We start from the raw sequence: 24,919 nt of genomic DNA, 5'->3' as shown, positions 1-24,919 counted from the left end.
AAACTGAATTTTTGTTTTAAGTTTTACAGTGCTTTATTATTTTTGTTCTTTTTACACCCAAAAATTTCATCGCCCGCCCTGCTACAGTTAAGTTGTTTAAACAAATGTGTTGCAATGGTAGGAAAAAATGTAGTGTGTCTGAAAATTGTAGGTACCGGGGGAACTTTTAATTTTTTTTAAAAGGGGTACTTTATAAAAAAAAGGTTGAGGAAACAGTGCTATAAAATATTGAGGAGAACAAATTTGCTAATTGTAACTTTTGTCAGAAGCTGCTAGATCGATTCGACTATGATGATGAGCCAGAAGCAGTTGAAGACTCAAAGAAAGAGGATTCAACTCAGTCTCCTTCCATTTCTCAACCACCATTGTAAGCTCTGTGATGCATACTAAAATCAAACTAAAATTAATATCAATACAAAAAAGTTTCAATTAAAATTCTAGATTATGGAAATACAGAAGTAGAATCTACATTTAGATACTGATAATTGTTGTGCTACATTATTTTTGTTTAAATGGCACTATATTGGGGGTGTTAAATTGAGGTTATTTTAAAAATCGAGCAGTTGACAGAATTTTTATCGACTACTTGATTAATCAATAGGGGCAGGCAGGCAGACAAGCCGGTTCAGTCCCTGCTCACGACGGGTAGGGAACCAAACCTCATTGTGGCTCTTCAATTTAGAAGGCAGTAGGAGTCGGGGCAGGCTGCCTGGCTCCTACTGCCTTTTAAATTGCAGCAGGGTTTGGTTCTGGTACAAGCTGGGACTGAGTAGGGCTGCCTGACCAGCTGGTGGCAGCCCCTGTTCCGCTGCTACCGCCTGCGGCCCAGGGCTGCTGTCAAAACAGCCTCTCCTATCTCCCTCTCTCTAAAATAGAGGCATTAAGGGTGGGGGAAGAATGTGAGTAGTCAACTTGACTAGCTTATTGGGTAGTCAACTAATCGACTATTCTCTTACATCTCTACACTGTATGGCTGTGTCTACATTGGCTCCTATTCCGTAATAGGGATGCTAATGTAGCACTTTGGAATAGGCAAATCCGTGGGGGATTTAAATACCCCCCGCGGCATTTGCATTAACATGGCTGCCACTTTTTTCCGGCTTGTAGATAAGCCGGAGAAGAGCGCCAGTCTGGACGCGATCCTCCGGAAAATAAGCTCTTTTCCGGAGGATCTCTTATTCCTACTTTTTGTTTTAAGTTTTACAGTGCTTTATTATTTTTGTTCTTTTTACACCCAAAAATTTAATCGCCCGCCCTGCTACAGTTAAGTTGTTTAAACAAATGTGTTGCAATGGTAGGAAAAAATGGAATAAGTAGGAATAAGAGATCCTCCGGAAAAGAGCTTATTTTCCGGAGGATCGCATCCAGACTGGCGCTTTTCTCTGGCTTATCTACAAGCCGGAAAAAAGCGGCAGCCGTGTTAATGCAAATGCCGCGGGGGATATTTAAATCCCCCGCGGATTTGCCTATTCCAAAGTGCTACATTAGCATCCCTATTACGGAATAGGGGCCAATGTAGACACAGCCTATAAGAGTTTGGCATGTCACAGAATTAGGTGAAAAGTCTGTTCTGTAGGTTATCTAATAGCTCTTCTAGTTATGGGTGCAAACTTTCAGTTTTGAAATGTTTTTTTTTAAACTGGATATTTAAGGCATTTTGTTAGTAAAAATAACTTGACTGCTTTGCTGGCTATGGAAAAAACAATTGTTTAAAAAAAAAAGTTGGGAATCTTAAGCACTCAGTCAAGTGCATCCTTAATTCATGTGCCGTCTCAATTTAGTCCTTTGTGCATATGCATTGTGGTAGTCTTTAATTACGTGATTACGTATTTTTTCCTCATTCAGAGCACAGACTGGATGTTGCTAAAATAATGGGTAGTTATTAAGCAGCTAAAAAGAAATATTTAATGTGTGTCCTCATGTCTGTCTTGTCTCAAATTATGCAATGAGTGCAGAACTGTTAATTTCCTAATGAGTTATTTTTATGGTGCTTGTCTCCATAGCATCTGAAATGTTTCACAAATAATAATGGATTTCCCTTTACAACACCTTTAAGTAAATTGATGATAGTATCCCCATTTTACAGGTGGGAACTTAAGATCAAAATATCCACTAATTTTGGGTGTACTATTTAGGGACCTGGTGGGCCTGATTTTTTTTTTTCAGTGCACTTAATGTATTTATAGCACATTAGATGTTTAAAACAGAACTCCCGCTGCCTTTGGTTCTAGTTGAATGTATAGCATTTCTGAAAATGAAGCTCTAGCTATCTCATGTTGAGCAGACAGAAAATGTGGGCCTCGCACTGAGAAGTTTGGTTTGAATAACTTGTCCTGCATCACGCAGGAAATCTGGAAGAGTAATGGCTTGTCAGAGTCATGACTTCAGTCCAGTTTTTCACAGTTCCATTCACTATGCATCTTCTAGCATCTGCAACAAGAGACGCAAGGGTACTATTAACACCCTCATTCACTATGCAAATCTGCTTAATTTTCTGAGCACTGTTTTGTGCACTGAATAAGGCATCAAAAGGGACTTACCTGATTCCAGTATGACACACATCCCTCTTCCCTTCTTAGCCTCTCTTGGCCAAATTTCAAGGCCTGTTCCAAATAAGGATGTTGGTGTGTAGTCGTTTGAATGATTAACTAATAAGCTTGGGCTTATTGTTTAACCCTAACGACTACATGCACACACATGCTCCTGCTGCAAGGGGCAGGAGGCCGAGAGCCGGCTTTCAAGCAGGCTCCCCGTGAGTACTGGCTCCCCTTGAGCTTTCCTCTTCTTCCCCTCTTCCCCCCCCCCCCCCCCAGCCACCTCTGATAAGAGTTTCTCAACAAAACGTTTGTAAGATTTGTTTAAATATGAACAAAATGTTTCTCTAACCTCATTCTCAAACATCTGAGCCTTTTTTGCTGAAGCCTGGGTGACTAAGCCTGGAACATGAAAAATATCAGCCTGATTGATTAACATATGGCAAAGTTATCATTGAAAATAGGATCTTATAATGCAAAGTTTGGTAGCCTTAACTAAAGAAATCACTTTAAGCACTACCTGTAATTTCATGATTGATTTGTATGGAGTATTCAGCTAAATTGTTATCTAAATTTGAGGCGGCAATGAGATTTTTAATGGTTACATATTAATGTTGCCTTGCTGCTGCAGCATAATTATCTGTTGTTTAGTGGATTTCCAGGAGAAGGTATGCAACCACCAGTATATCCACAGCTCCCAAATATAGATCCATTTCAACCACGGCTGATGGGAATGCAGCAAGATCCAATGCACCACCAGGTAGCTTTGAATTATTTTTGAGATTTGTTTCCTTTGTGAAATTTGTGACATTCTAAATATGGCATCGTTTAACATTTTTGATGCATGGAATTGGAAGGAAATCTGTTAAATATGAATAACATTTGTGTACACCACTAGTTATGATAAACATCTTACACGCATCCATAATTTTAATATGTCGTCCCATTGACTCCAATTGCAGTACTTACATATGTGTAAAAAAACATTTTTGCAGCATCAGAAACTTGTGATTACCCTGAAGTAGAAGATGTTTAACATGCAATCACAGTGCAACCTAGTTCTAAGGTATTTTACATATTGTGACGACATACTACATACAGAATTTTCGTTTGAGCTTTGAAAGGGGCCATATGGCTAGGGAAATATATTTTCCTCTATTTATATAATAAATACAGCTATACACATAGCTAACGTGTATATGTGCTTTTTTTCTTACAAAACTTGCAATGCTGCTCTGAGCAAAATGTGTAGCTTTCCATTAATCAAAGCAAACTTATTATTATTGTTGAAGTAGTTTGTTCAGTGAAACTGAAAATGTATGTTTCCCCTTCCCCCTACAGGTCCCATTACCTCCTAATGGACAAATGCCAGGTTTTGGACTTCTACCAACTCCCCAGTTTCCTCCCATGACTCAGCCTGTGATACCAGCAACACCACCAGTACAGCAAACTTTCCAGTCTCCTTTCCCAGTACAGAGTGAACCACACATACAGAAAACACATCAGCAGGTGAGGACTCATGCCATCCATTGCAACTTTAGGCTCCTAGTGCTTTGCTTGCTAGTACTTTTAATCTGTCAGACTATTGATGATAATCATGCCCACAGACACTTATGGAGGCAGCTCACTTGATAGTTTAGGTGCCAGAGAACTTCAATAGACCCTTCCACAAGAGTTCTGCCTCTGTAGCAGAAGCAACACTTAATTTTTTCCAGCTTCAATTTGGAAAAAGCCTTGGATTTGGATCTTGTAGCCAATCAGTTAACCTCTTCTCATCTCTCCCTCTTCCCCCATGAAGCTGGAAGAATATTCTCTCTCCTAAAAGTCTTTGCATCAGTATCAGGCTGACTGATCTTGGAGGTAACCTATATAATGGAACTCAATTGAAAGATAACAAGGTATTTGAAATAGAGGTGGGATCCAAACATTCCAAGAAATATCCCCTAAAATGAAAAATAACAGGAAAGGGAAAGTTCCTTTATTTCAGAGTTGTTGGAGGATATTGTGGATTTAAAGTGATTATCTCCTTCTAAACATTGGTCAGTGAGTTAATTCTCACTTCATATAACTTGTGTGTATTATAATCTGCATAGTCATCTCCAGGGCTTTCCTTTCTTTTATTAAAGCTAATAAATCATCCAGACATAGATCCCAATCCCATGATTACAAAAAAGAGGGTCTATAATTAGGAATATAAAAAGTGCATGGGGAAGGGGGAGAGGGGCGGGGTTTGTAAATGTGTAACTGCTGAAATTTTCCCATGTAGCTGTGTCCCGCTCCCCTTCCTCTCCCCCCCCCCCCCCCCCATGCTGCTGCTGCCTCAATCCAAGGCAGCAGCGTGGCAGAGTGGGCTAGAGCAGCTTTTAAGATGACTTCCCATGAGCACCGGCTCCCACAGAGCTGCCCCTCTCCTCCCTCCTCTGCTGCCTCTGTATCAGAGGCAGCAGCATGTGGGGGCACCTTGCACATGACCATGAAAGTTAACCTATGAGCCCTGGCTTATCAGTTAACTGGTTTACTATGTACACTATCACATCCCTATCTGTAACCCATATCAAGTTTTCTCCATTTATGATGCAGCTTGTGATGCTATAAGACTTTCTTTTATGCTCTTCATTCTGTTCCACAATAATCGGGGTATATACTCAATTGCGGGACAGGTTCTGAAAACATCATAGATCTAATTAAGGCTCCCTTTATAATCACAAAAAGTTAATTGTTGAGGCCTTTAACATGAACACATTTCTGTACATAAAGACAAAATGATGGCTTTCTTCAGGCTAAGAACATTATGGAGTACTGGTAATTGCTAGAAACGATCCTTTTTTCTGCTCTAGAGAAAGAGTTCTTGTTAGTATCCATTGAGCAATGAGAGTATTGATTCTCACTCTGCCTCTGTATCAGGACCAATTTCAGAAAGTTTCTTCTGTCAGCTTGGGCTAAATTCACTTGGGGACCCAATTATGTTTTGGACATTGTGCAATATGACTACCTAATTTTTATCCCTTCTATCCAAACTTCATATCCCTAATTTGCTTCTCTTCAGCCCAAGCAAATGGTCAGTTCTTTAGGACTTGGTTCATCATGATCTGTCCCTATAGGCAATTTCACCTGCCCTATCCCTGAAGAGGCAGACTGGTATGTGATTTGCCGGGGCTCCCAAAAATAATTGTGTGTCAGTCTTAATCCTGGTCATGTTTCGTGTAAATCGAGTGGGCAATAATTTTTTTGATGAGAGGCCACTCCGAGATTTTGTGAAGTGGTTGAGGGCTGCACTCTTCCATGATATTAATGGAGATGCAGAGTCTGGAATGGAGGTTGAGTGCAGAAGGGAGCTTGAGATAAGGAACTCTGCTGATCATTTTTATTTGTTTCTGGTACCCATAATAGGGATTTAAATATCAGTCAATGTACTTAACTTGTTAAAAGATTTAAATTATATCGTTTAAATGGTTATCTATTGGTGGAGCAGCACAGAGCAGCCAAGGCCGTGGTCCCATTGGGTCTTTCGGACAGACATGGTGGGGGCTGTTCCAGGCCAGCCTGCCCATCATGGCTGCAGCTGTGGCCAGGGTTCCACCTACCCACTGGGGCCAGGTCCCTACTGCCCCAGTGTAGCCAACAGTGCTTTGGCTTGGTGTGGTTGGCCATCCACTGGTGTTGGGGAAAGGTCCAGTTAACCGGTTACCCAATAAACACTTTGGCAAGCCTAAAGCTTATTGGGTAACTAGTTAACCTTTTACATCCCTAAATTGGATCTTTGCTGCTCCTGTAGTTCTGAGGAAGGAAGGTGACTTCATTCAGTTGGCCAGAGTAAATGCACATTATTTATTTATTTATTTATTTATTTTACTCTTGAAAATTCATGTTGTTCATGTGGCCGGAAACTATTAAGAGACTGGGTCTGTGTTTGCTTGATAATACTTCAGCTCCTATTTCACAGAAATGGCACCTTGCCCTCCTGGTAGATTTCTCTCACCAGAGACATGCTGATAGAAAAAGGAATATGTAGAGGATGATGGAAGATTGGGAGTCATGGGAAAAAGTGAGATGGGGTTATGCTCTCTGCTTTTGAATGAGGAGGGAGGAGAAAGTGCAGACCTCCAGGTCTTTTTTTTTTTTTGCATAAGTGAGCCTCATTAACATCCCCCTCTTAACTGGCTTGTTTGTGCTATCATCAGTGTATGAGGTGGAACAGTCCTCCTCCTATTCATCGCTTCTTCCTGTGGCTGAGTTTTCTCTTTTTAAGCTCACCTCTCCAGGCAGAACAAGCCTTGCAGGTGTGCTTCTTCTAGTGCTGAACAGGCTCAGAGTATCTTGTTAGTCTCTTTCCCACCAGAATGAAGGCATGTCTGTGCGCGCACACACGCGTGCACACACACTAATTTTCCAGAGTTTTAATCTTTTGGGGTACGTCTACACTACAACGTTAATTCGAATTAGTTAATTCGAACTAAGCTAATTCGAACTAACGGATCTAGACTAAAAAAATAGTTCGAATTAGCGTTTTGCTAATTCAAATTAGTATGTCCACATTAAGTGGACCCTGAACCAGGCTTAAGGATGGCTGGAAGCAGTGCCGGCAGGGCATCAGAGGAGGACTTAGAGCGTGGAGATGCTGTCTCAGGCTAGCAGAGGGCTGCGCTTAAAGGGTCCCGACCCCCACCCCGGACAGACAGTTCTCAGGGGTGCCCTGCTTGCAAAGCAGTCCTGGCTTGGAGTGCCCAGACTACCCACACTGGGCACATCACAGCACTCGGCCATCAGACCGGCTGCACTTGCCGCAGGCTGCCATTTGGGGAGAGGGGGCAATCGGGGGCTGCAGGAGAGGTTCCACCCCAAAAGCCCGCAGAGCCAGCCCAGTCCTCCCCATCGGGGGCGCGTACCCCATTCCTCCCTCACCTCCTTCCACTTACCCTTCCCTAGCCCCTTTTCTTGATGTATAAAATAAAGGACAAATGTGTTCAAAAATGGAATCTGTCTTTATTGAACAAAACTGGGGGAGACTGGGAAAAGGAGGTGGGAGAGGGGAAGAGAGAGGCTGGGAGAGGGGAGGGCAACTACAATGATCAGGGGGTTGGGAACAGGTCCCATATGAAGAGAGGCTAAAGAGACTGGGACTTCTCAGCTTAGAAAAGAGGAGACGGAGGGGGAACAGGATAGAGGTCTCTAAAAGCAGGAGTTGGGTGGAGAGGGTGCATACAGAAAAATTCTTTATTAGTTCCCATAAAGGACTAGAGGACACCAAAGGAAAGGAATGGGTAGCAGGCTTCAAACTAGTAACAGAAAGTTGTTCTTCACAAAGCAAAGAGTCAACCTGTGGAACTCCTTGCTGCAGGAGGCTGTGAAGGCTAGAACTAGAACAGAGTTTAAAGGGAAGTGAGATCAAGTCATGGAGGTTGGGTCCATGGAGTGGTAATAGCCAGGGGGTAGGAGTGGTGTCCCTGCCCAAGGTTTGTGGAAGGCTGGAGAGGGATGGCACGAGACAAATGGCTTGGTCACTGTCTTCGGTCCATCCCCTCCAGGGTCCCTAGGGTTGGCAGCTGTCGGCAGACAGGCTACTGGGCTAGATGGACCTTTGGTCTGACCCAGTACGGCCATTGTAAGCTCAGGGCTCAGGGTCGGGGGTCTCAGTGGACCCCCTTGATTTTCATGCACACCTGCTCCTGGGTGGCCAGGCTGGCAGCTCTCCTGCCCTAGACGGCCACTTTCCTGTGCCTAGAGGTCCACGATGTCCGCACTAGCCCAGGCGGGTGCCCGCCTCTTGCGGTCCCGGGCAAGCTCCCGGGAGCCGCCAGCCTGGTCCCGGGAAGAGGGGGAGGGCTGGGGGGCATCGGGTGGGTGGCTCGATCTGTGCCAGGTGCAGGGTCTGCTGGCTGGGTGCTGGCAGGCTTGCACCTGGCACGGGCACCGTAGCCAGCCCGTGCCCCTTTAAGGAGTCCGGGGCCGGGAGGGGGGCATACGAGTTTCCCTGGTGTTGGCCAGAGTGGCCACCAGGGAAAGCTGGGAAGGGCTAGCCTCCCACTAGTTCGAATTAAGGGTCTACACAGCCCTTAATTCGGATTACTAAATTTGAACTAGGCTTACTCCTCGTGGAATGAGGATTACCTAGTTCGAACTAAGCGCTCCGTTAGTTCGAATTAAATTCGAACTAACGGAGTGCTAGTGTAGCTCCTATCAAAGTTAGTTCGAACTAACGTCTGTTAGTTCGAACTAACTTTGTAGTGTAGACATACCCTTGGTGCTCAGTTGAATTGGCAGTTAGTGCAAATCATAGAATACTAGGACTGGAAGGGACCTCAGAGGTCATCGAGTCCAGTCCCCTGCCCTCATGGCAGGACCAAATACTGTCTAGACCATCCCTGATAGACATTTATCTAACCTACTATCAAATATCTCCAGAGATGAGGATTCCACAACCTCCCTGGGCAATTTATTCCAGTGTTTAACCACCCTGACAGTTAGGAACTTTTTCCTAATGTCCAACCTAAACCTCCCTTGCTGCAGTTTAAGCCCATTGCTTCTTGTTCTATCCTCAGAGGCCAAGATGAAGAAGTTTTCTCCCTCCTCCTTATGACACCCTTTTAGATATCTTAAAACTGCTATCATGTCCCCCCTCAATCTTCTCTTTTCTAAACTAAACAAACGCAATTCCTTCAGCCTTCCCTCATAGGTCATGTTCTCTAGACTTTTAATCATTCTCGTTGCTCTTCTCTGGACCCTCTCCAATTTTTCCACGTCTTTCTTGAAATGCGGTGCCCAGAACTGGACACAATACAGGCAGTCCCCGGGTTACGTACAAGATAGGGACTGTAGGTTTGTTCTTAAGTTGAATCTGTATGTAAGTCGGAACTGGCATCCGGATTCAGCCGCTGCTGAAACTGATCAGTTTCAACAGCGGCTGAATCTGGACACCAGTTCCGACTTACATACAGATTCAACTTAAGAACCCCAGGCGTCCCCAAGTCAGCTGCTGCTGAAACTGATCAGCAGCTGATTCCAGGAAGCCCGGGGCAGAGCAACTCTGCCTTGGGCTTCCTGTAGTCAGCCGCTGGTCAGTTTCAGCAGCGGCTGACTTGGGGACGCCTGGGGCAGAGCAGCTGGGGTGCTCCCGGGTTGGTCCAGTAGCGCCAAGGAGCGGTGCTGCGGGACCAACCGGTAGCGCCCCACCTGCTCTACCACAGGCCCTGGGCTTTGCTCCACGTCTCCCTGGTCTGCTGGGGGGAGGCACTAGCTGCGTCCCCCCCCAGCAGACCAGGGAGCAAAGCGGCGGAGGACCCGGGTCGGACCACGGCGCTTCCAGATCAGCTCCGCTGAGCAAAGCTGCGGAGGACCTGGGGCCGGACCCGTGGCGCTTCCAGCTGATCTGGAAGAGCCGCGGGTCCGGCCCCGGGTCCTCCGCCGCTTTGCTCCCCGTCTCCCTGGTCTGCTGGCTCCCCCAGCAGACCAGGGAGACGGGGAGCAGCTTTTCTCGCCCTGGAGGAGGCGGGCGGCGGGACCAGGCGTCCCGGTGCTCCAGTCTTCTGGGGCGAGAAAATCCCCGTTTGTAACTGCGGATCCGACATAAGTCGGATCCGCGTAACTCGGGGACTGCCTGTACTCCAATTGAGGCCTAACCAGTGCGGCGTAGAGCGGAAGAATGACTTCTCGTGTCTTGCTCACGACACACCTGTTAATACATCCCAGAATCATGTTCGCTTTCTTTGAAACAGCATCACACTGCTGACTCATATTTAACTTGTGGTCCATTATAACCCCTAGATCCGTATTCTGCCGTACTGCTTCCCAGACCGTCACTTCCCATTCTATATGTGTGAAACTGTTCCTTCCTAAGTGGAGCACTTTGCATTTGTCTTTATTAAACTTCATCCTATTTTTTTCAGATCATTTCTCCAATTTGTCCAGGTCATTTTGAATTACGACCCTATCCTCCAGATTAGTTGCAAACCCTCCCAGCTTGGTATCATCTGCAAACTTAATAAGCGTACTTTCTATACCAATATCTAAATCGTTGATGAAGATATTGAATAGAGCTGATCCCAAAACAGACCCTGCGGAACCCCACTTGTTATGCCTTTCCAGCAGGATTGTTAACCATTAATAACTACTCTCTGAGTACGGTTATCCAGCCAGTTATGCACCCATCTTATAGTAGCCCCATCTAAGTTGTATTTCCCTAGTTTATTGATAAGAATATCATGCGAGACCATATCAAACTCCTTACTAAAGTCTACGTATACCACATCCACCGCTTCTCCCTTATCCACAAGACTCGTTATCCTATTAAGGAAAACTATCAGATTGGTTTGACATGATTTGTTCTTTACAAATCTATGCTGGCTGTTCCCTATCACCTTGCCACCTTCCAAGTGTTTACAGATGATTTCCTTAATTACTTGCTCCATTATCTTCCCTGGCACAGAAGTTAAACTAACTGGTCTGTAGTTTCCTGGGTTGTTCTTATTTCCCTTTTAATAGATGGGCACTATATTTGCTCTTTTCCAGTCCTCTGGAATCTCTCCTGTCTCCCATGATTTTCCAAAGATGATAGCTAGAGGCCCAGATACCTCCTCTATCAGCTCCTTGAGTCTTCTAGGATGCATTTCATCAGGCCCTAGTGACTTGCAGGCATCTAACTTTTCTAGGTGATTTTTAACTTGTTCTTTTTTTATTTTACCTTCTAAAATTACCCCCTTTCCACTAGCATTCACTATGTTAGGCATTCCTACAGACTTCTCGGTGTAGACCGAAACAAAGAAGTAATTTAGCATCTCTGCCATTTCCAAGTTTCCTGTTACTGTTTCTCCCTCTTCACTGACCATTGGGCCTACCCTCTCTTTGGTCGTCTTTTTGCTTCTAATGTATTTATAAAACGTCTTCTTGTTTCCCTTTATTCCCGTAGCTAGTTTGAGCTCATTCTGTGCCTTTGCCTTTCTAATTTTACCCCTGCATTCCTGTGCTGTTTGCCTATATTCATCCTTTGTAATTTGTCCTACTTTCCATTTTTTATATTACTACTTTTTTATTTTTAGATCATTCAAGATCTCGTGGTTAAGCCAAGACGGTCTTTTGCCATTTTTTCTATCTTTCCGACACATCAGAATAGCTTGCTTTTGGGCCCTTAACAATGTCCCTTTGAAAAACTGCCAGCTCTCCTCAGTTGTTTTTCCTCTCAGTCTCGATTCCCATGGGACCTTACCTATCAGCTCTCTGAGCTTACCAAAATCCTCCTTCCCAAAATCCATTGTCTCTATTTTGCTGTTCTGCCTTCTACCCTTCCTTAGAATTGTGAACTCTATGATTTCATGATCACTTTCACGCAAGCTGCCTTCCACTTTCAAATTCTCAACCAGTTCCTCCCTATTTGTTTGGATCAAATCTAGAACAGCTTTCTCCCTGGTAGCTTTTTCAACCTTCTGAAATAAAAAGTTGTCTCCAATGCAGTCCAAGAATGTATTGGATAGTCTGTGCCCCGCAGTGTTATTTTCCCAATATATATCTGGATAGTTGAAGTCCCCCATCACCACCAAATCTTGGGCTTTGGATGATTTTGTTAGTTTTTTTAAAAAAGCCTCATCCACTTCTTCCACCTGGGTAGGTGGCCTGTAGTAGACTCCTAGCATGACATCACCTTTGTTTTTAATCCCTTTAGCCTAATCCAGAGACTCTCAACATTTCCGTCTCCTATGCCCACCTCCACCTCACTCCAAGTGTGTTCATTTTTAATGTATAAGGCAACACCTCCTCCCTTTTTTCCCTGTCTTATCCTTCCTGAGCAAGCTGTACCTTCTATACAAACATTCCAGTCGTGTATTATCCCACCAAGTTTCTGTGATGCCAACAGTGTCATAATTGTACTTATTTATTAGCACTTCAGTTCTTCCTGCTTATTTCCCATACTTCTCGCATTTGTATATAGGCATCTAAGATCCTGATTTGACCTTGACTCCCAGTTTTGCCCTGATCCTCATTTTTCTTTGCCATTATAGCCCACGCTCTCTCCCATTTCTGACCCATCTCCCAGGTCTCCATGTTCTCCACTTGCTTGTGGGCTTTGCTCACATGGCCCCATCAAACCTAGTTTAAAGCCCTCCTCACTAGGTTAGCCATTCTGTGTCCAAATAGGGTCTTCCCTCTCCTCGAAAGGTGGACGCCATCCCTGCTTAGCAGTCCTACCTGGACTAGCACCCCTTGGTCGAGGAAGGCAAAGCCTCTCTGGCGACACCATTCTCGCAGCCAGGCATTCACCTCCAGGGTGCACCTGTCTCTGCCCGGGCCCCTACCTTCGACAGGAAGGATCGAAGAGAATACCACCTTCACTCCAAACTCCTTCACCTGTACTCCCAGAGCCCTGTAGTCACTCTTGATCCGCTCAGTGTCACACCTCGCAGTATCATTTGTGTCCACATGGATGAGTAGCATAGGGTAGTAGTCAGAGGGCCGGATAATCCTCAACAGTGCCTCCGTAACATCTCAGATACGGGCCCCCGGCAGACAGCATACCTCTTGAGATGAAATGTCAGGGTGACAGATGGGCGCCTCCAATCGCCCTCAGAAGAGAGTCTCCGACCACCACTACCCTACGTTTCCTATTCGCAGTGGTGGCAACAGACCTCCCAGCCTTGGGGGTACGGGGTTTCTCCTCCTCCGGTGTAGGGGGTGGTTGCCGATCTCCTGTATAAAGAAGAGCATAACGGTTTCCTAGTACTACGGCGGGAGTGTTCGGAGCAGGGGTGGAGCAGTGCCTGCTGCCAGAAGTAACCAGCTGCCACTGTCCACCCTGAGCCGTCTCCTCCTCCACCAGTGGTGTGTCCACAGTCCTGTGTACCGGGACAGCTACCTCAGCTGTCTCCTCATGAACGCGGTCCAGGAATTTCTCATGGATGCGGGTGCTCCTCAACCTAGCCACTTCCTCCTGCAGCTCTGCCACCTGCTGCCTGAGAGATTCCACCAGCAGGCACCTTTCGCATTGGATGATCTCCCTAGCCTGGATATCAATAAGCAGGAATTGCAATCCACAGTCCCTGCAAAACCATACCAGGATATGGGTAGAGGCATCCATGCTCAGGTGCTCTGTCTGGCTACAGGCACCGGTGGAGGAGACAGAAGCAGTCCTAACACAGGTGTTACTGGTCTTCCTGACCATCGTAGGCCTCCCTCTGCCAAACTCCCTCTCAAACTCCCCTGTCTGCAGCTCCTGTCTGCTTCTGTAAATATTTTTACTGTAAAGGGTTTACTGTTTTGGAATACATGGAGACACTGATGAGGTGACTTTGAACGTTACTTTGCAACAATAAGTTTAAAAAAGCAATATTTTTTAGTTTGTCATTTATCTCACTATAGGAATATATTATACCTAATAGCATGCCGAAATTAACAAGCTTGGAGAAAAATCAACTATTTAAAAATTGAAGATGAGTTTTGTATCAATTATTTTTTAAATGCTGACATAAATACTATTACTATCACAGATGTGTTGTGCTTTTTAATATTTTTTACACTGGTAAACTGTAAAATCTGTTTTGTACAATATATTATATTGATTTGGATATATGATATTGTCCAAAACAGATTTAACAGTTTATTTACCAGTGAAAAAATATTAATATTACTACTAATATATATATATTTAAATTATTTTTATTCTAGATATCTATGAATTTAATGCAACTTGTTTAATAGACTAATTGAGTCTAGCTACAAACTGAATTATAATTAATACTTGCAGTAATTACAGTATATTAACTTGTGGGACATTTTAGGATATGGAGGTAGAACAGCCCTGTGTTCAGGAAGTTAAACGGCATGTTTCTGATAACCGAAAATCAAGATCTAGATCAGCATCAAGGTAAGTTAATGTAACTTTTTCTAGCATTGAAAATATGTGCATGCCAGTTTATTTTGCTAAATATTTGGGTTGAGGAAGTATAGCTCCAAGTTTAGTGTGGTAGCCAGGGATGCAGTGATACTGGGTTCAGTTCCCTGCTCTTCCAGCGTGACCTTGAGCACATCCATTAAGGACTTGTCAAAACTGAAAATGTATTCCTATAATTTTACCACTCTAGTAAAATGAGGGCACACTTACTCAGGAATAAGAGTATGCACAAAGGTTGTGTCTAGACTGCATCCCTTTTCCGTAAAAGGGATGCAAATTAGACATATCGCAATTGCAAATGAAGCGGGGATTTAAATCTCCCCCGCCTCAGCATAAAAATGGCTGCCGCTTTTTTCCGGCTCAGAGCTTTGCCGGAAAAAAGTGCCAATCTAGACGCGGATCTTTCAGAAAATAAAGCCTTTTCCGAAATATAATTATTCATTATTTTAAGAGGAATAAGGGATCTTTCGGAAAAGGCTTTATTTTCCGAAAGATCCGCGTCTAGACTGGTGCTTTTTTTCCGGCAAAGCTCCGAGCCGGAAAAAAGGGGCAGCCATTTTTATGCTAATGAAGCGGGGGAGATTTAAATCCCTGCTTCATTTGCAATTGCGATATGTCTAATTTGCATCCCTTTTACGGAAAAGGGATGCAGTCTAGACACAGCCAAAGTGTTTATGGATAACTATGCCAGTAACTTCCCTGGTATAGACAGTCTTTAGTGTCATTACACCTCGCTTTTCCATGGGTAAAATGATCTCCTTAACTCACAGGAAGGTTTGTGTTGATAAATACATTTAAAGATTGTAAAGTGCTCATATACTACAATAATTGGGAGGTGGGAGGATTAGGTAGCTGTGATAGTTATACACTCATGTCTCTGAAATGCTTGAATGGAATGAGACAGCCATTCTGAGCCATCAGCGTCATATTTCTCCTACTCTGGTAGATGTGAAAAATAACTTCTCCATTTGCAGTTAATGGAGGAATCTTGTATAGACTGAATGTATTGATTTAATTTGATCAAGATTTCAGAGTTGACAGACCTACTTTTACAAAAAGATCATAGGATCTTGAAAGATTTTGGTGGGCACTAGGTTTTGCCTATCAGAAAGAAAACATGTACTAACAGAATCCTGAGATACTAGTTCCATACTGACTGAAAGCCACCTACTAAATTATCAAGGCCACTCTTGAGCAGCACTTTCCTTGGGGTTTTTTGGAGGGTTACCATTGAAATACCTGCTTGGCCTATGTTTGTTTAGTTTTAGATCATAGTGTAATGGAAGTATTATTGTTTGAGTACTTGTTAATGTTGATTCCAACTAGCTGTTAGCACACACATGCACAGCTGTCAGAAGGCTTTTTCTTTAGCGGTACCTATAAGCAGAGCTCGCCGAGCTCCGAACCCGGCTCTTCCGGGTTGTAATCTACTCGCCATGCGCGAGTAGATTACATACATTGTCAAGCCCTGCCTATAAGGTCAGTCCAGGCATGCCATGTAGTTACGCCTTCCTGATGCTGCATATAGGGCCCCAGCAAGACACCACTACTTCAGTTACTTTTTTATGGCCTGTGATGCTCTTTGGAGCTGCATGCCTCTTTTCTTGCATTGACATGCATTCCTCTAGTGGTTTCTATTGTTTCATCTGTAAATAGAGTAGAATTAGTGTTTTAGTAGTGGTTAGCCTTGTTAGTTTCTGTTGGGGGAGGAGGGCAGGATTCAAGCAATGAGGAAGCTGCTATAAAGTTCAAAGCCTTGACATCTGACTCTCCATACACAATTATCTATAAGGACAAGGTCCAGTTGCAGTCTCACCAGCCTTTTCTTCCCAAAGTGGTATCACAGTTTGTTCCAATCCAGGACATTTTCTTCACAGAGTTTTTACCCTAAGCCACATGCCAAAAGCTGGTGGCGAAGTCTCTAGTCTATAGATGTCAGGTGGGCATTGTCTGTCTATATTGAAAGTACAAAACTGTTTCATAAATCAAACCAACTCTTTTATCACAGATGGTCTGGTAGAGCACTTTATAGACTAACAAAACATATAGATGGTATCATGAGCTTTCGTGGACTTACAGCCCACTTCACAAAAGCTCATGATACCATCTACATGTTTTGTTAGCCAATAAAGTGCTACCAGACCATTTGTTGTTTAAGTTTATCCTATACAGACTAACTCGGCTACCCCCTGAAGCTTCTTTTATCACAATAATGGACAGGATGAAGGGCCTCCCAGTGTCGTCCCAGAGAATTTCATCATGAATCTCATCCTGCATTTGGACGTTCTATGACTTCATTACGGTGCCAGCCCTGGCTTTGATACAGGCAGTCCCCGGGTTACGTACAAGATAGGGACTGTAGGTTTGTTCTTAAGTTGAAGCTGTATGTAAGTCGGAACTGGCGTCAGCTGCTGCTGAAACTGATCAGTTTCAAACGCGGCTGAATCTGGATGCCAGTTCTGACTTACATACAGATTCAACTTAGGAACCCCAGGCGTCCCCAAGTCAGCCGCTGCTGAAACTGATCAGCGGCTGATTCCAGGAAGCCTGGGGCAGAGCAACTCTGCCTCAGGCTTCCTGTAGTCAGCCGCTGGTCAGTTTCAGCAGCGGCTGACTTGGGGACGCCTGGGGCAGAGCAGCTGGGGTGCTGCTGGGTTGCTCCAGTAGCGCGGCTCCTCAGCACTACTGGAGCAACCCAGCAGCACCCCAACTGCTCTTCCTCAGGCGTCCTGATTCAGCCGCTGCTGAAACTGACCAGCAGCGGTTGAATCAGGACTCCTGAGGCAGAGCAGCTGGGGTGCTGCCGGGTTGGTCCGGAGCAGCGCTGCGGGACCAACCCGGCAGCCCCCCGCTGCTCTACCCCAGGGGTAGGCAAGAAAAGCCTGGTCTGCGGGGGGGGGGGGCACTAGCTGCACCCCCTCCCCCCGCAGCAGACCAGGGAGACGGGTGGGGACGCCCAAGTCCTCCACAGCTTTGCTCCGTCTCCCTGGTCTGCTGACCTGGGAGACACGGAGCAAAGCCGCAGAGCTCGCGGGCAGCGGGAGAGTCCAGGCGCGCCGCGCTGTCCCACTGCTGGCGTGCTCTGAGGCTTTGCTCCCCATCTCCCTGGTCTGCTGGTCAGACCAGGGAGACGGGGAGCAAAGCCTTGGAGCACGCCTGCAGCGGGACAGCCCAGGCATGCCTGGGCTGTCCCGCCACCAGCTTACCCGGCGGGTTTGCAAAGCTGCGGAGGGGCTGGGGCTGCGGGGTGGTCCCGCCGCGGCTTTGCAAAGCCTCGGGGGAAGCCGGCAGTGGGACAGCCCAGGCACGCCTGGGCTGCCCGAGCCCCTCCACGGCTTTGCTCCGCGTCTTCCTGGTCTGCAGACCAGGGAGGCGCGGAGCAGCTTTTCTCGCCCAGGAGTACATGGGCGGCGGGACCGCGAGGTCCCGCAGTCCGTGTCCTCCGGGGCGAGAAAAGCCGCGTTCGTAACTGCGGATCCGACATAAGTTGGATCCGCGTAAGTCGGGGACTGTCTGTAGTGCATTTCTCAAGGATTTAATCCTCATTGGCTGCATTCCTGGTACAAGACCACGTGGAGGAGATTTTCAGGGCCGAAATATGGTCATCAGTCCACACATTCAGCTCTCGTTATGCCATCAGTCAGCAGGTCAGGAGCAATGCAGCATTTGGCAGAGCAGTGCTTTCGAGAATCAACGATTTACCCCTTCTCCTGCAATCTGCTTGGGAGTCACCTATTTAGAATTGACACAAATAAGCACTTGAAGAAGAAAAGACAGTTACCTACCTTCCATAACTGTTCTTTGAGATTTGTTGCTCATATTTGTTCCACGACCACCTTGCTGCCTCTCTATCAGACCCAAGCACAAGAAGGAACTGAAGTGGTGGTGGGTCAGCAGGGTCCTATATCCAGTGCCATGAAGGTGAGACTCCCAAGGGACTTCTGAAATCTCGAACAACCGTTACGAAAGCAAGGTTACTGTCTTTCACTGAAATGTGCATTAATATTTTAGTCATTATCTTGTAAGATAAGTTTTCCTCACTTACAGCTGTAAGTACATTGTATGATGTACTAGATATTGGATTTAGTGCCATAATACAAGAGTAACATAAAAGAGCTAGAGAATATCAGAAATTGAAAGATGATTGTCCTGTATTCTCAGAAAGAATAATAAATTACTTTATCTATATTACACTTTTTTTCATGTCTGATTGCTTAAGCTTACTGTTGGTATAAATACTTACTTGGGATACACTATGTACTGTTATGTGTAAATGTGTAGTGTGCACACATAGTGAAGCTTGAGTTCAAAATTTTAAAAAATGTGGTTGTATTTTCACTCCTAAAGAGTCAAATACACGTTGTACCTCTCTTGTCTGTCACCGTTGGGATATTACTGGCCTTGAACCAGCGAATCAGCTGGATCAGTGGTGGAATGGGGTTAGTGCTAGCCCCTCTGCTGCCACCGGCAGCAGAACTCCACTCTGTCGGCTGTAGAGGGGCTGGTGTTGAGCAAGTGGGCAGTGGGGTGGGGGTACTTAGGAGAAGAGGCAGGGTGCAGAGTCCCAGGAGCACACCGAGCCTCATGGCAGCCACCCTGTACTTTCCTCAAGTGTCTCCTGTTCCCTCCCTTCCTGGGTTTGAGTGCTGCAAAGGAGCTATTTGGCAGGGGGTGGAAGGAATTGCTGAGCACAGGGATGGCTTTTCCCTGTAAGTGCTCTAGCCGGGGAGCACCCATAGATATACTGAACCACAGACATTGCCTGACTATGGAAATCTGGACCATAGAGATTTATACTGTGTGTTTAGACAAAGCATTGTATACTAATATTTTTATTTAAAATTAGATCTCCAAAAAGGAGACGATCGAGGTCTGGCTCTCGGTCTCGAAGGTCACGTCATCGTCGCTCTCGTTCCCGATCCCGGGATAGGCGCCGACACTCTCCTAGATCTCGGTCACAGGAAAGGCGTGAACGAGAAAAAGAGCGAGAACGCCGGTCAAAAGGCCTTCCTCAAATCAAATCAGAAACTGTAAGCGGTGAGTACTCTCTCTTGTTCATTTTACTTTGAGAGGAAAAGCAGCTTACTGTAGCATCATTTCTTAGGTACTCAAGAAGGTGAGGACATTTCTTTTAGCAGTGTGAACTCTGGGAGGCTGAAGAAATTACTACAATTCCAGACAAATGTTACTTAAGTTGATATTTCATACATGGAACTTGGTTTGAGAGACTTGTAGACCAATTATAAATGAGTGAAAAATCACTTCTGAGCATTTTAAGTAGACCCAAATATTTTGAAATACAGTTATGCCTGCCCCACTCAATCTCATTGCATGTTGTCTGGTTGATATGACAGACTGATGGGGGAGAGAGGAGATGGGGGACTTCTGCTTTAACTATTGCTGTCTTAGTTTGAATGAATAACTTACAGAAACATGCCTGAGAAGATCAGATGTTTTGCTAAGAGAGATACTCTAGGAACTATTTTAGGGAAGTCCTACAGCCTGTTATGTAGGAGATTGGACTAGATGATCGCAATGGTCCCTGCCTGGCCTTGAAATCTTTGAATGATATGAAGCATGAGACAATGCATTTTTAATAAGTGCTGGTACCATAGAGTCCTCTGTGCTGGAAAGTCACCCTATTTGAGATTATGTTGTCTGCATTGGTGCTGCTGATAGCTTAGTACTAAGGTGGTCCTAGATTTGACAGAGTTGCTATTCCCTTTTGACCATGGATGTGCGCCACCATCTGTTGATGGAGTTAGGCCTGGGATGTCAGGAGACCTTGAGTTTCCTCTGATTTCTTCCATCAAATATAGGAGGAACTTCAAGGAGTGAGGAAAAAAATAAAACTGGATCTCAAGATGGGGGAGTTGAGAATGCTGTCAGATTGCAGGTGCATTTTCAGTTTTGCCAAATGTTTTTGTTTCTCATAGTGTTGCCATTTACTCAGATGAAGACTGGGCCTCTTAAAGATCAAGGGAACACGCTTATGCCAGGATTGTTGCCTCGTCCCATACTAGGGCCATGTAGTAAACCAGACAAAGGGATGGATCTCCTGCATGTCAGACTTGGTGCTAAGGATTGCCTAGGTTAGGCTTGGTGCCATATTAGGATTTGAGGCCTGTCTGGATGCCCTTGGGAAGAAATGATCCCAAACCATAATGGGATTCTTCTCTCCTCCTATTCCAAAGCTGTTGGCATGAATTCATACCATGTCCTTTTCAAGTCTGCACCTAGTCTTGTTTGTTGTCTACTCAGTTTCTCACAGTTATGACAGCCTCAAAAAGTTGAGCAAGCTGGTTCCTCTTCGCTGGTGTTCAGCACTATAGCTCTGTCTGAATCTGAATTGGCTTGAAGGACGATACTGAACCTTGCGTTGTGTTTATAGAGGCTTCTTCTGCAACTTGCTAGGGATATGGAGTAGTTCCTGTAGTCAGTAGATGAAATAAGAGAGCTTGAATTTAATGTTGGTCGAGAATAGGGATGTTAGAGTTTAAACGATTAACTGTTTAACTGATAAGCTTTAAAGCTTATCAGCTAATGGTATCGGTTAGATTCAGCTGGCTCCTGGGGAGGTGGCTTCGTTGCAGCAGGCAGCCTCCCTGGGAACCCCGGGCAAGGACTGTCAGCTCCACTTTTGGGGAGGAGGTTGCGCTGCCACAGTGAAGCCTTCGCCCCAGGCCGAAAGAGCTATCATCCATTCTAGTTGATTTGTCTCTGTCCCTATCTGCTGGAATGGAGGCCTTTTATCTTATGTCTGCCAGATACTGCGTTGCTAGCAAGATCTTTCCTGTATGTTATTGTCACTGTCCTAGCATCTGCCACCCTGGTCTGCAATTGAAGTCTGAAGCATTGAGAGTTAATATTTGTCCTATTGGGTTTTGTTCACCATAATTTGTTGAGAAATGCACAGGTCTGAACTGACAGCAGTAAAAAAATTTTTTTGCCCTTTCTATCATGAATTTTAAAACTCATGTCTCTTAAATTCCAATTCAATTAAGAATGTATTTATAATTTTGATATCTATGCAGATATTCTAACAATGGTTGTGACATAGTTTTAAGAGGCACAAACAGAACCCTGAATTCAGCTCCTGGCAAGTAAGAAAAAAGGAAAGAACTTTCAAATATGTTTGTATTAAAAGATACTTATTGTATCTTATTCAAGTATTAACCAAAAAAAAGTAGTTCCTCTTCAATTGCCATTTTAACACAACCTTTTGTATTGCAGAAGAAAACTGTAAAAGTGTTTATAGTAAAGTCAGACTTTATTTTTCTTCTAGTTTGTAGTACTACACTCTGGGTTGGACAACTAGATAAAAGAACAACTCAGCAGGATGTTGGAAGTCTTTTAGAGGAGTTTGGCCCTATTGAATCTATAAATGTGAGTATAAATATTGAAATAGAACCAAAGATCATGATATGCTTTAGTTATAAAAAGGCCTTTTATTTATAACGAGCTAATTTTTTTTTAAAAAAAACTTTTTGTTCCAGTTTTCATTCCCAAGATCAGCACTTGCCTTTTCTCTGTACCACCATCTTTTTTGAACTCTTGCCACCCTTAGATTTGTGGAAGTACAAAGCAGTTGCTACAAGAGACTTGCTTTTAAAAGCACCATTGCTCTTGGGGTTAACCCAGAAGGATACCCAATATCACCAGCACTGTGCTTTGTCAAAGGAGTAGAAGATGGTGTCTTCTACTCTCCTGTTTTAAGTTTGGTTGTGCAGAAACCCTTTGATTGCAGAAATTTGGTTATGTAATATTTTGCTACTACACTTTTCTTCCTACTTCCTTTTACCTCACAGCAGTGTCTTTTGATATAGCATATGTTCGTACTAGCAGTGAAACTTTAAAAACAAAAAAACCCAAAAGTCCATAATTTGACTATAGTTTCTCTTTGCTGCTTCTAATTTCCCAAAACTAATTAGAGGAAGCTATAGAAAAATATATATTTTTAAAAATCAATATTTCTTACTGATTAAAAACCATTGAAGAGTAAACTGAAAGCAGAGATGAAGGTGACAATTTGCAGTTTTTAGAAAAATCAAAACAAAATGCTAACGTATTATTGGAACACTTCTCCTGCAACCATTAAAGATGCTATGATCTTGGGAGGTAGCTTATGTATTGTCAGCCACATTCAGGATGGAGTACTTTTCATCAGCATGTTCCGTCACATGGAATATTATTGTGGCATAAGCACTTGCTCCCTTGTTTACCAGACTACACTATTTTTAAATGGGAATTTTAGATGGCTAAATATTAATATCTGTTTTGATATTAGTTTAAAATGATAGACGAATACATATTAGAGCTGTTTATACCCTCAACTCCTTCAAACTACTCCCTGACATGCAATACAGTTGTTCCAGTCTACTGTTTAATTGTACATTGGTTACCTTTTGTTTTATCAAATGTAGCAGCCTAAATAATGTTGTTCCTCGCATTCTGTAACAGATGATCCCGCCTAGAGGATGTGCCTATATTGTAATGGTTCACAGACAAGATGCTTACCGTGCCCTACAAAAACTGAGCCGAGGCAACTTCAAAGTCAATCAGAAATCCATAAAGGTAGTCCTTCTGAAAAAAAAATTGATTCCAGTGGTTTTAAAACTTGCAGTAATCTTTAAAAGTAATATATTATAATGTGCATCTGACGAAGTGGGTCTTTGCCTATGAAAGCTTATGCTCCAATACATCTGTTAGTCTATAAGGTGCAACAGGACTCCTTGTCGATATTATAAATAGTATGGTGTTTGGTAACTTACACGAGCACCTTACTTAGTTTGATTATTGATGAGCATTTGGTATATGGAAGCTCCTGGAAATTTCGATCCTTTCTCCTCTTCCAGGTCCCTGAAATGGGTTGGTTCTCATCATTGTGGGGGAAACCCTCAAAGAAAATACAGTACTAAATAAAGTGAAGCTGATTCAGTAGTGGCATTCTTTTTTCTGAATCATTATTAAATCAATTACCCAGTATACTTTTTTGGGAGTTCTGTGGTATTTAAGGTGCTGTCGTCTTGAATGAAACCAAATTGCTGACTATGTGGTATGATTTCAAATAAAATCTTATATCATCTTTTACAAAATATATATAGAAGAATTATCCCTGATAAGTTGGCTAAATTGCAGTATTTATAATTTGTCTAAATTTATCCTGCAGCTCTGGTTGGACACAGTATTCTGCTGTTACATCCTGATCTATTTTGTGTTGTGAAGCTGAATGCTGTTAAATTTTTAAGTGCATGTTTTTGTGAGTACTGAACAAAAAAATTGAAATATGGCTGGGCTCTGACTGGATCCTTTTTCTTTTAAGATTGCATGGGCTTTAAATAAAGGAATTAAACCAGACTATAAGCAGTATTGGGATGTAGAATTAGGTGTTACCTACGTACCGTGGGACAAAGTGAAGCCTGAAGACCTTGAAAGCTTTTGTGAAGGAGGAATGTTGGACAATGAAACTCTTAGCCCAGGTAAAATATGCAGTTAAAAAAAAAAATTTTCAAATTAATTATTTTGGGTTGATTTAAGTAAAGCTGTGAATGACTTGTTTTCACAGAATTCTCTTATGTTTTCGAATGTGTTAATACTGATTCTGTAGAAATGTTGTATCTGTAGAAATGTTGTACTTGTCTTGACTTAAACTATAACCATAGACTTTTGTATATGTACACGTGTACTGAAAATGCAAGTTTATATTTATTAGAAAATACTGATCAATATTGTGGCTAGCTACTTAATGTGAATTACCAAGTTATGACTCAACACAAGTGCTAATGAGAATTTCTAGTGCTAACTGTTGTGGTTTGCATAAAACAAACATGTGACCAAGACTTATTTTAAAGTTGGAAGTTACCTGTTTTTGTGAACTGGTGATATGGAGCATTAGACTATTGTTGATTTTAATAGTTTAACCATTGATGTGTATGAGACAGTTCAGTGGGTGATCTGTGCTATTTCAACATTCTTCATTGTTGTGTCCAATTTTTAGTTAACTCTGGGTGATTTTTATCCAAAATAAATACTTTAATGAACAAAAAAAAGCGAAGAATACTTTAAAATGAGTGCTAATATATGAACACTTATTCATCATAGATAATCTTCACATTGGGTTTACTCAAGTTTTTCTGTTTCCAGTAATTAAGTGATTTCAGGCATTTTGTATCTGTTCATCCGCTATTTCAATCTCATCTTAGTGCAGCATTTGTCAGTGGCAGACAAGTGTTGATTTTTTTTATAAACAAGAATATCATTCTAAATCTCTTTTCTTTTTTCTTCTCTTTTGAGTTTGCTGTACATGGACTGTTTCTCTGTGCAGTTTTTCCTCATCCCTCTTGTGTCTCTTCCTCTCCCCCCTTGTTTCTATGAAAGTCTTGATTGGCAGTAGAGGCATCTTCTTTCACTCCCCCTTTCCCACCATATGTCCTTATTCCATTATAAAATGAGTTTCGGGCTCTAGTTGATGCTTATCTAAAGTGCTGCTTAACTGGTGTTTTCTCTTTTT

At 43.5% G+C, this 24,919-nt stretch overlaps 1 protein-coding gene across 3 annotated transcripts in view; it reads left to right on the top strand.

The window, feature by feature from the left end:
• SCAF4 (SR-related CTD associated factor 4) overlaps positions 1 to 24,919 on the top strand; it is a 72,320-nt gene that overhangs the window by 21,116 nt on the left and 26,285 nt on the right. For 2 of the 3 annotated variants that reach the window (XM_075910686.2, XM_089773684.1), the window contains exons 8-15: positions 267 to 367; positions 3,186 to 3,294; positions 3,876 to 4,043; positions 14,297 to 14,382; positions 19,256 to 19,446; positions 21,695 to 21,795; positions 22,870 to 22,983; positions 23,732 to 23,888. In XM_075910686.2, the coding sequence (XP_075766801.2) occupies positions 267 to 367; positions 3,186 to 3,294; positions 3,876 to 4,043; positions 14,297 to 14,382; positions 19,256 to 19,446; positions 21,695 to 21,795; positions 22,870 to 22,983; positions 23,732 to 23,888 (1,027 nt within the window). The remainder of the gene's footprint in view (positions 1 to 266; positions 368 to 3,185; positions 3,295 to 3,875; positions 4,044 to 14,296; positions 14,383 to 19,255; positions 19,447 to 21,694; positions 21,796 to 22,869; positions 22,984 to 23,731; positions 23,889 to 24,919) is intronic. The other variant, XM_089773687.1, reaches the window with a different exon arrangement.

This window comes from Pelodiscus sinensis, chromosome 1 (genome assembly GCF_052426305.1).
Source record: "Pelodiscus sinensis isolate ZL-2025 chromosome 1, ASM5242630v1, whole genome shotgun sequence".
NCBI lineage: Eukaryota > Metazoa > Chordata > Testudines > Trionychidae > Pelodiscus > Pelodiscus sinensis.
The sequence above is the reverse complement of the archived record's forward strand: the minus strand, read 5'-3'. Positions and strand labels throughout refer to the sequence as shown.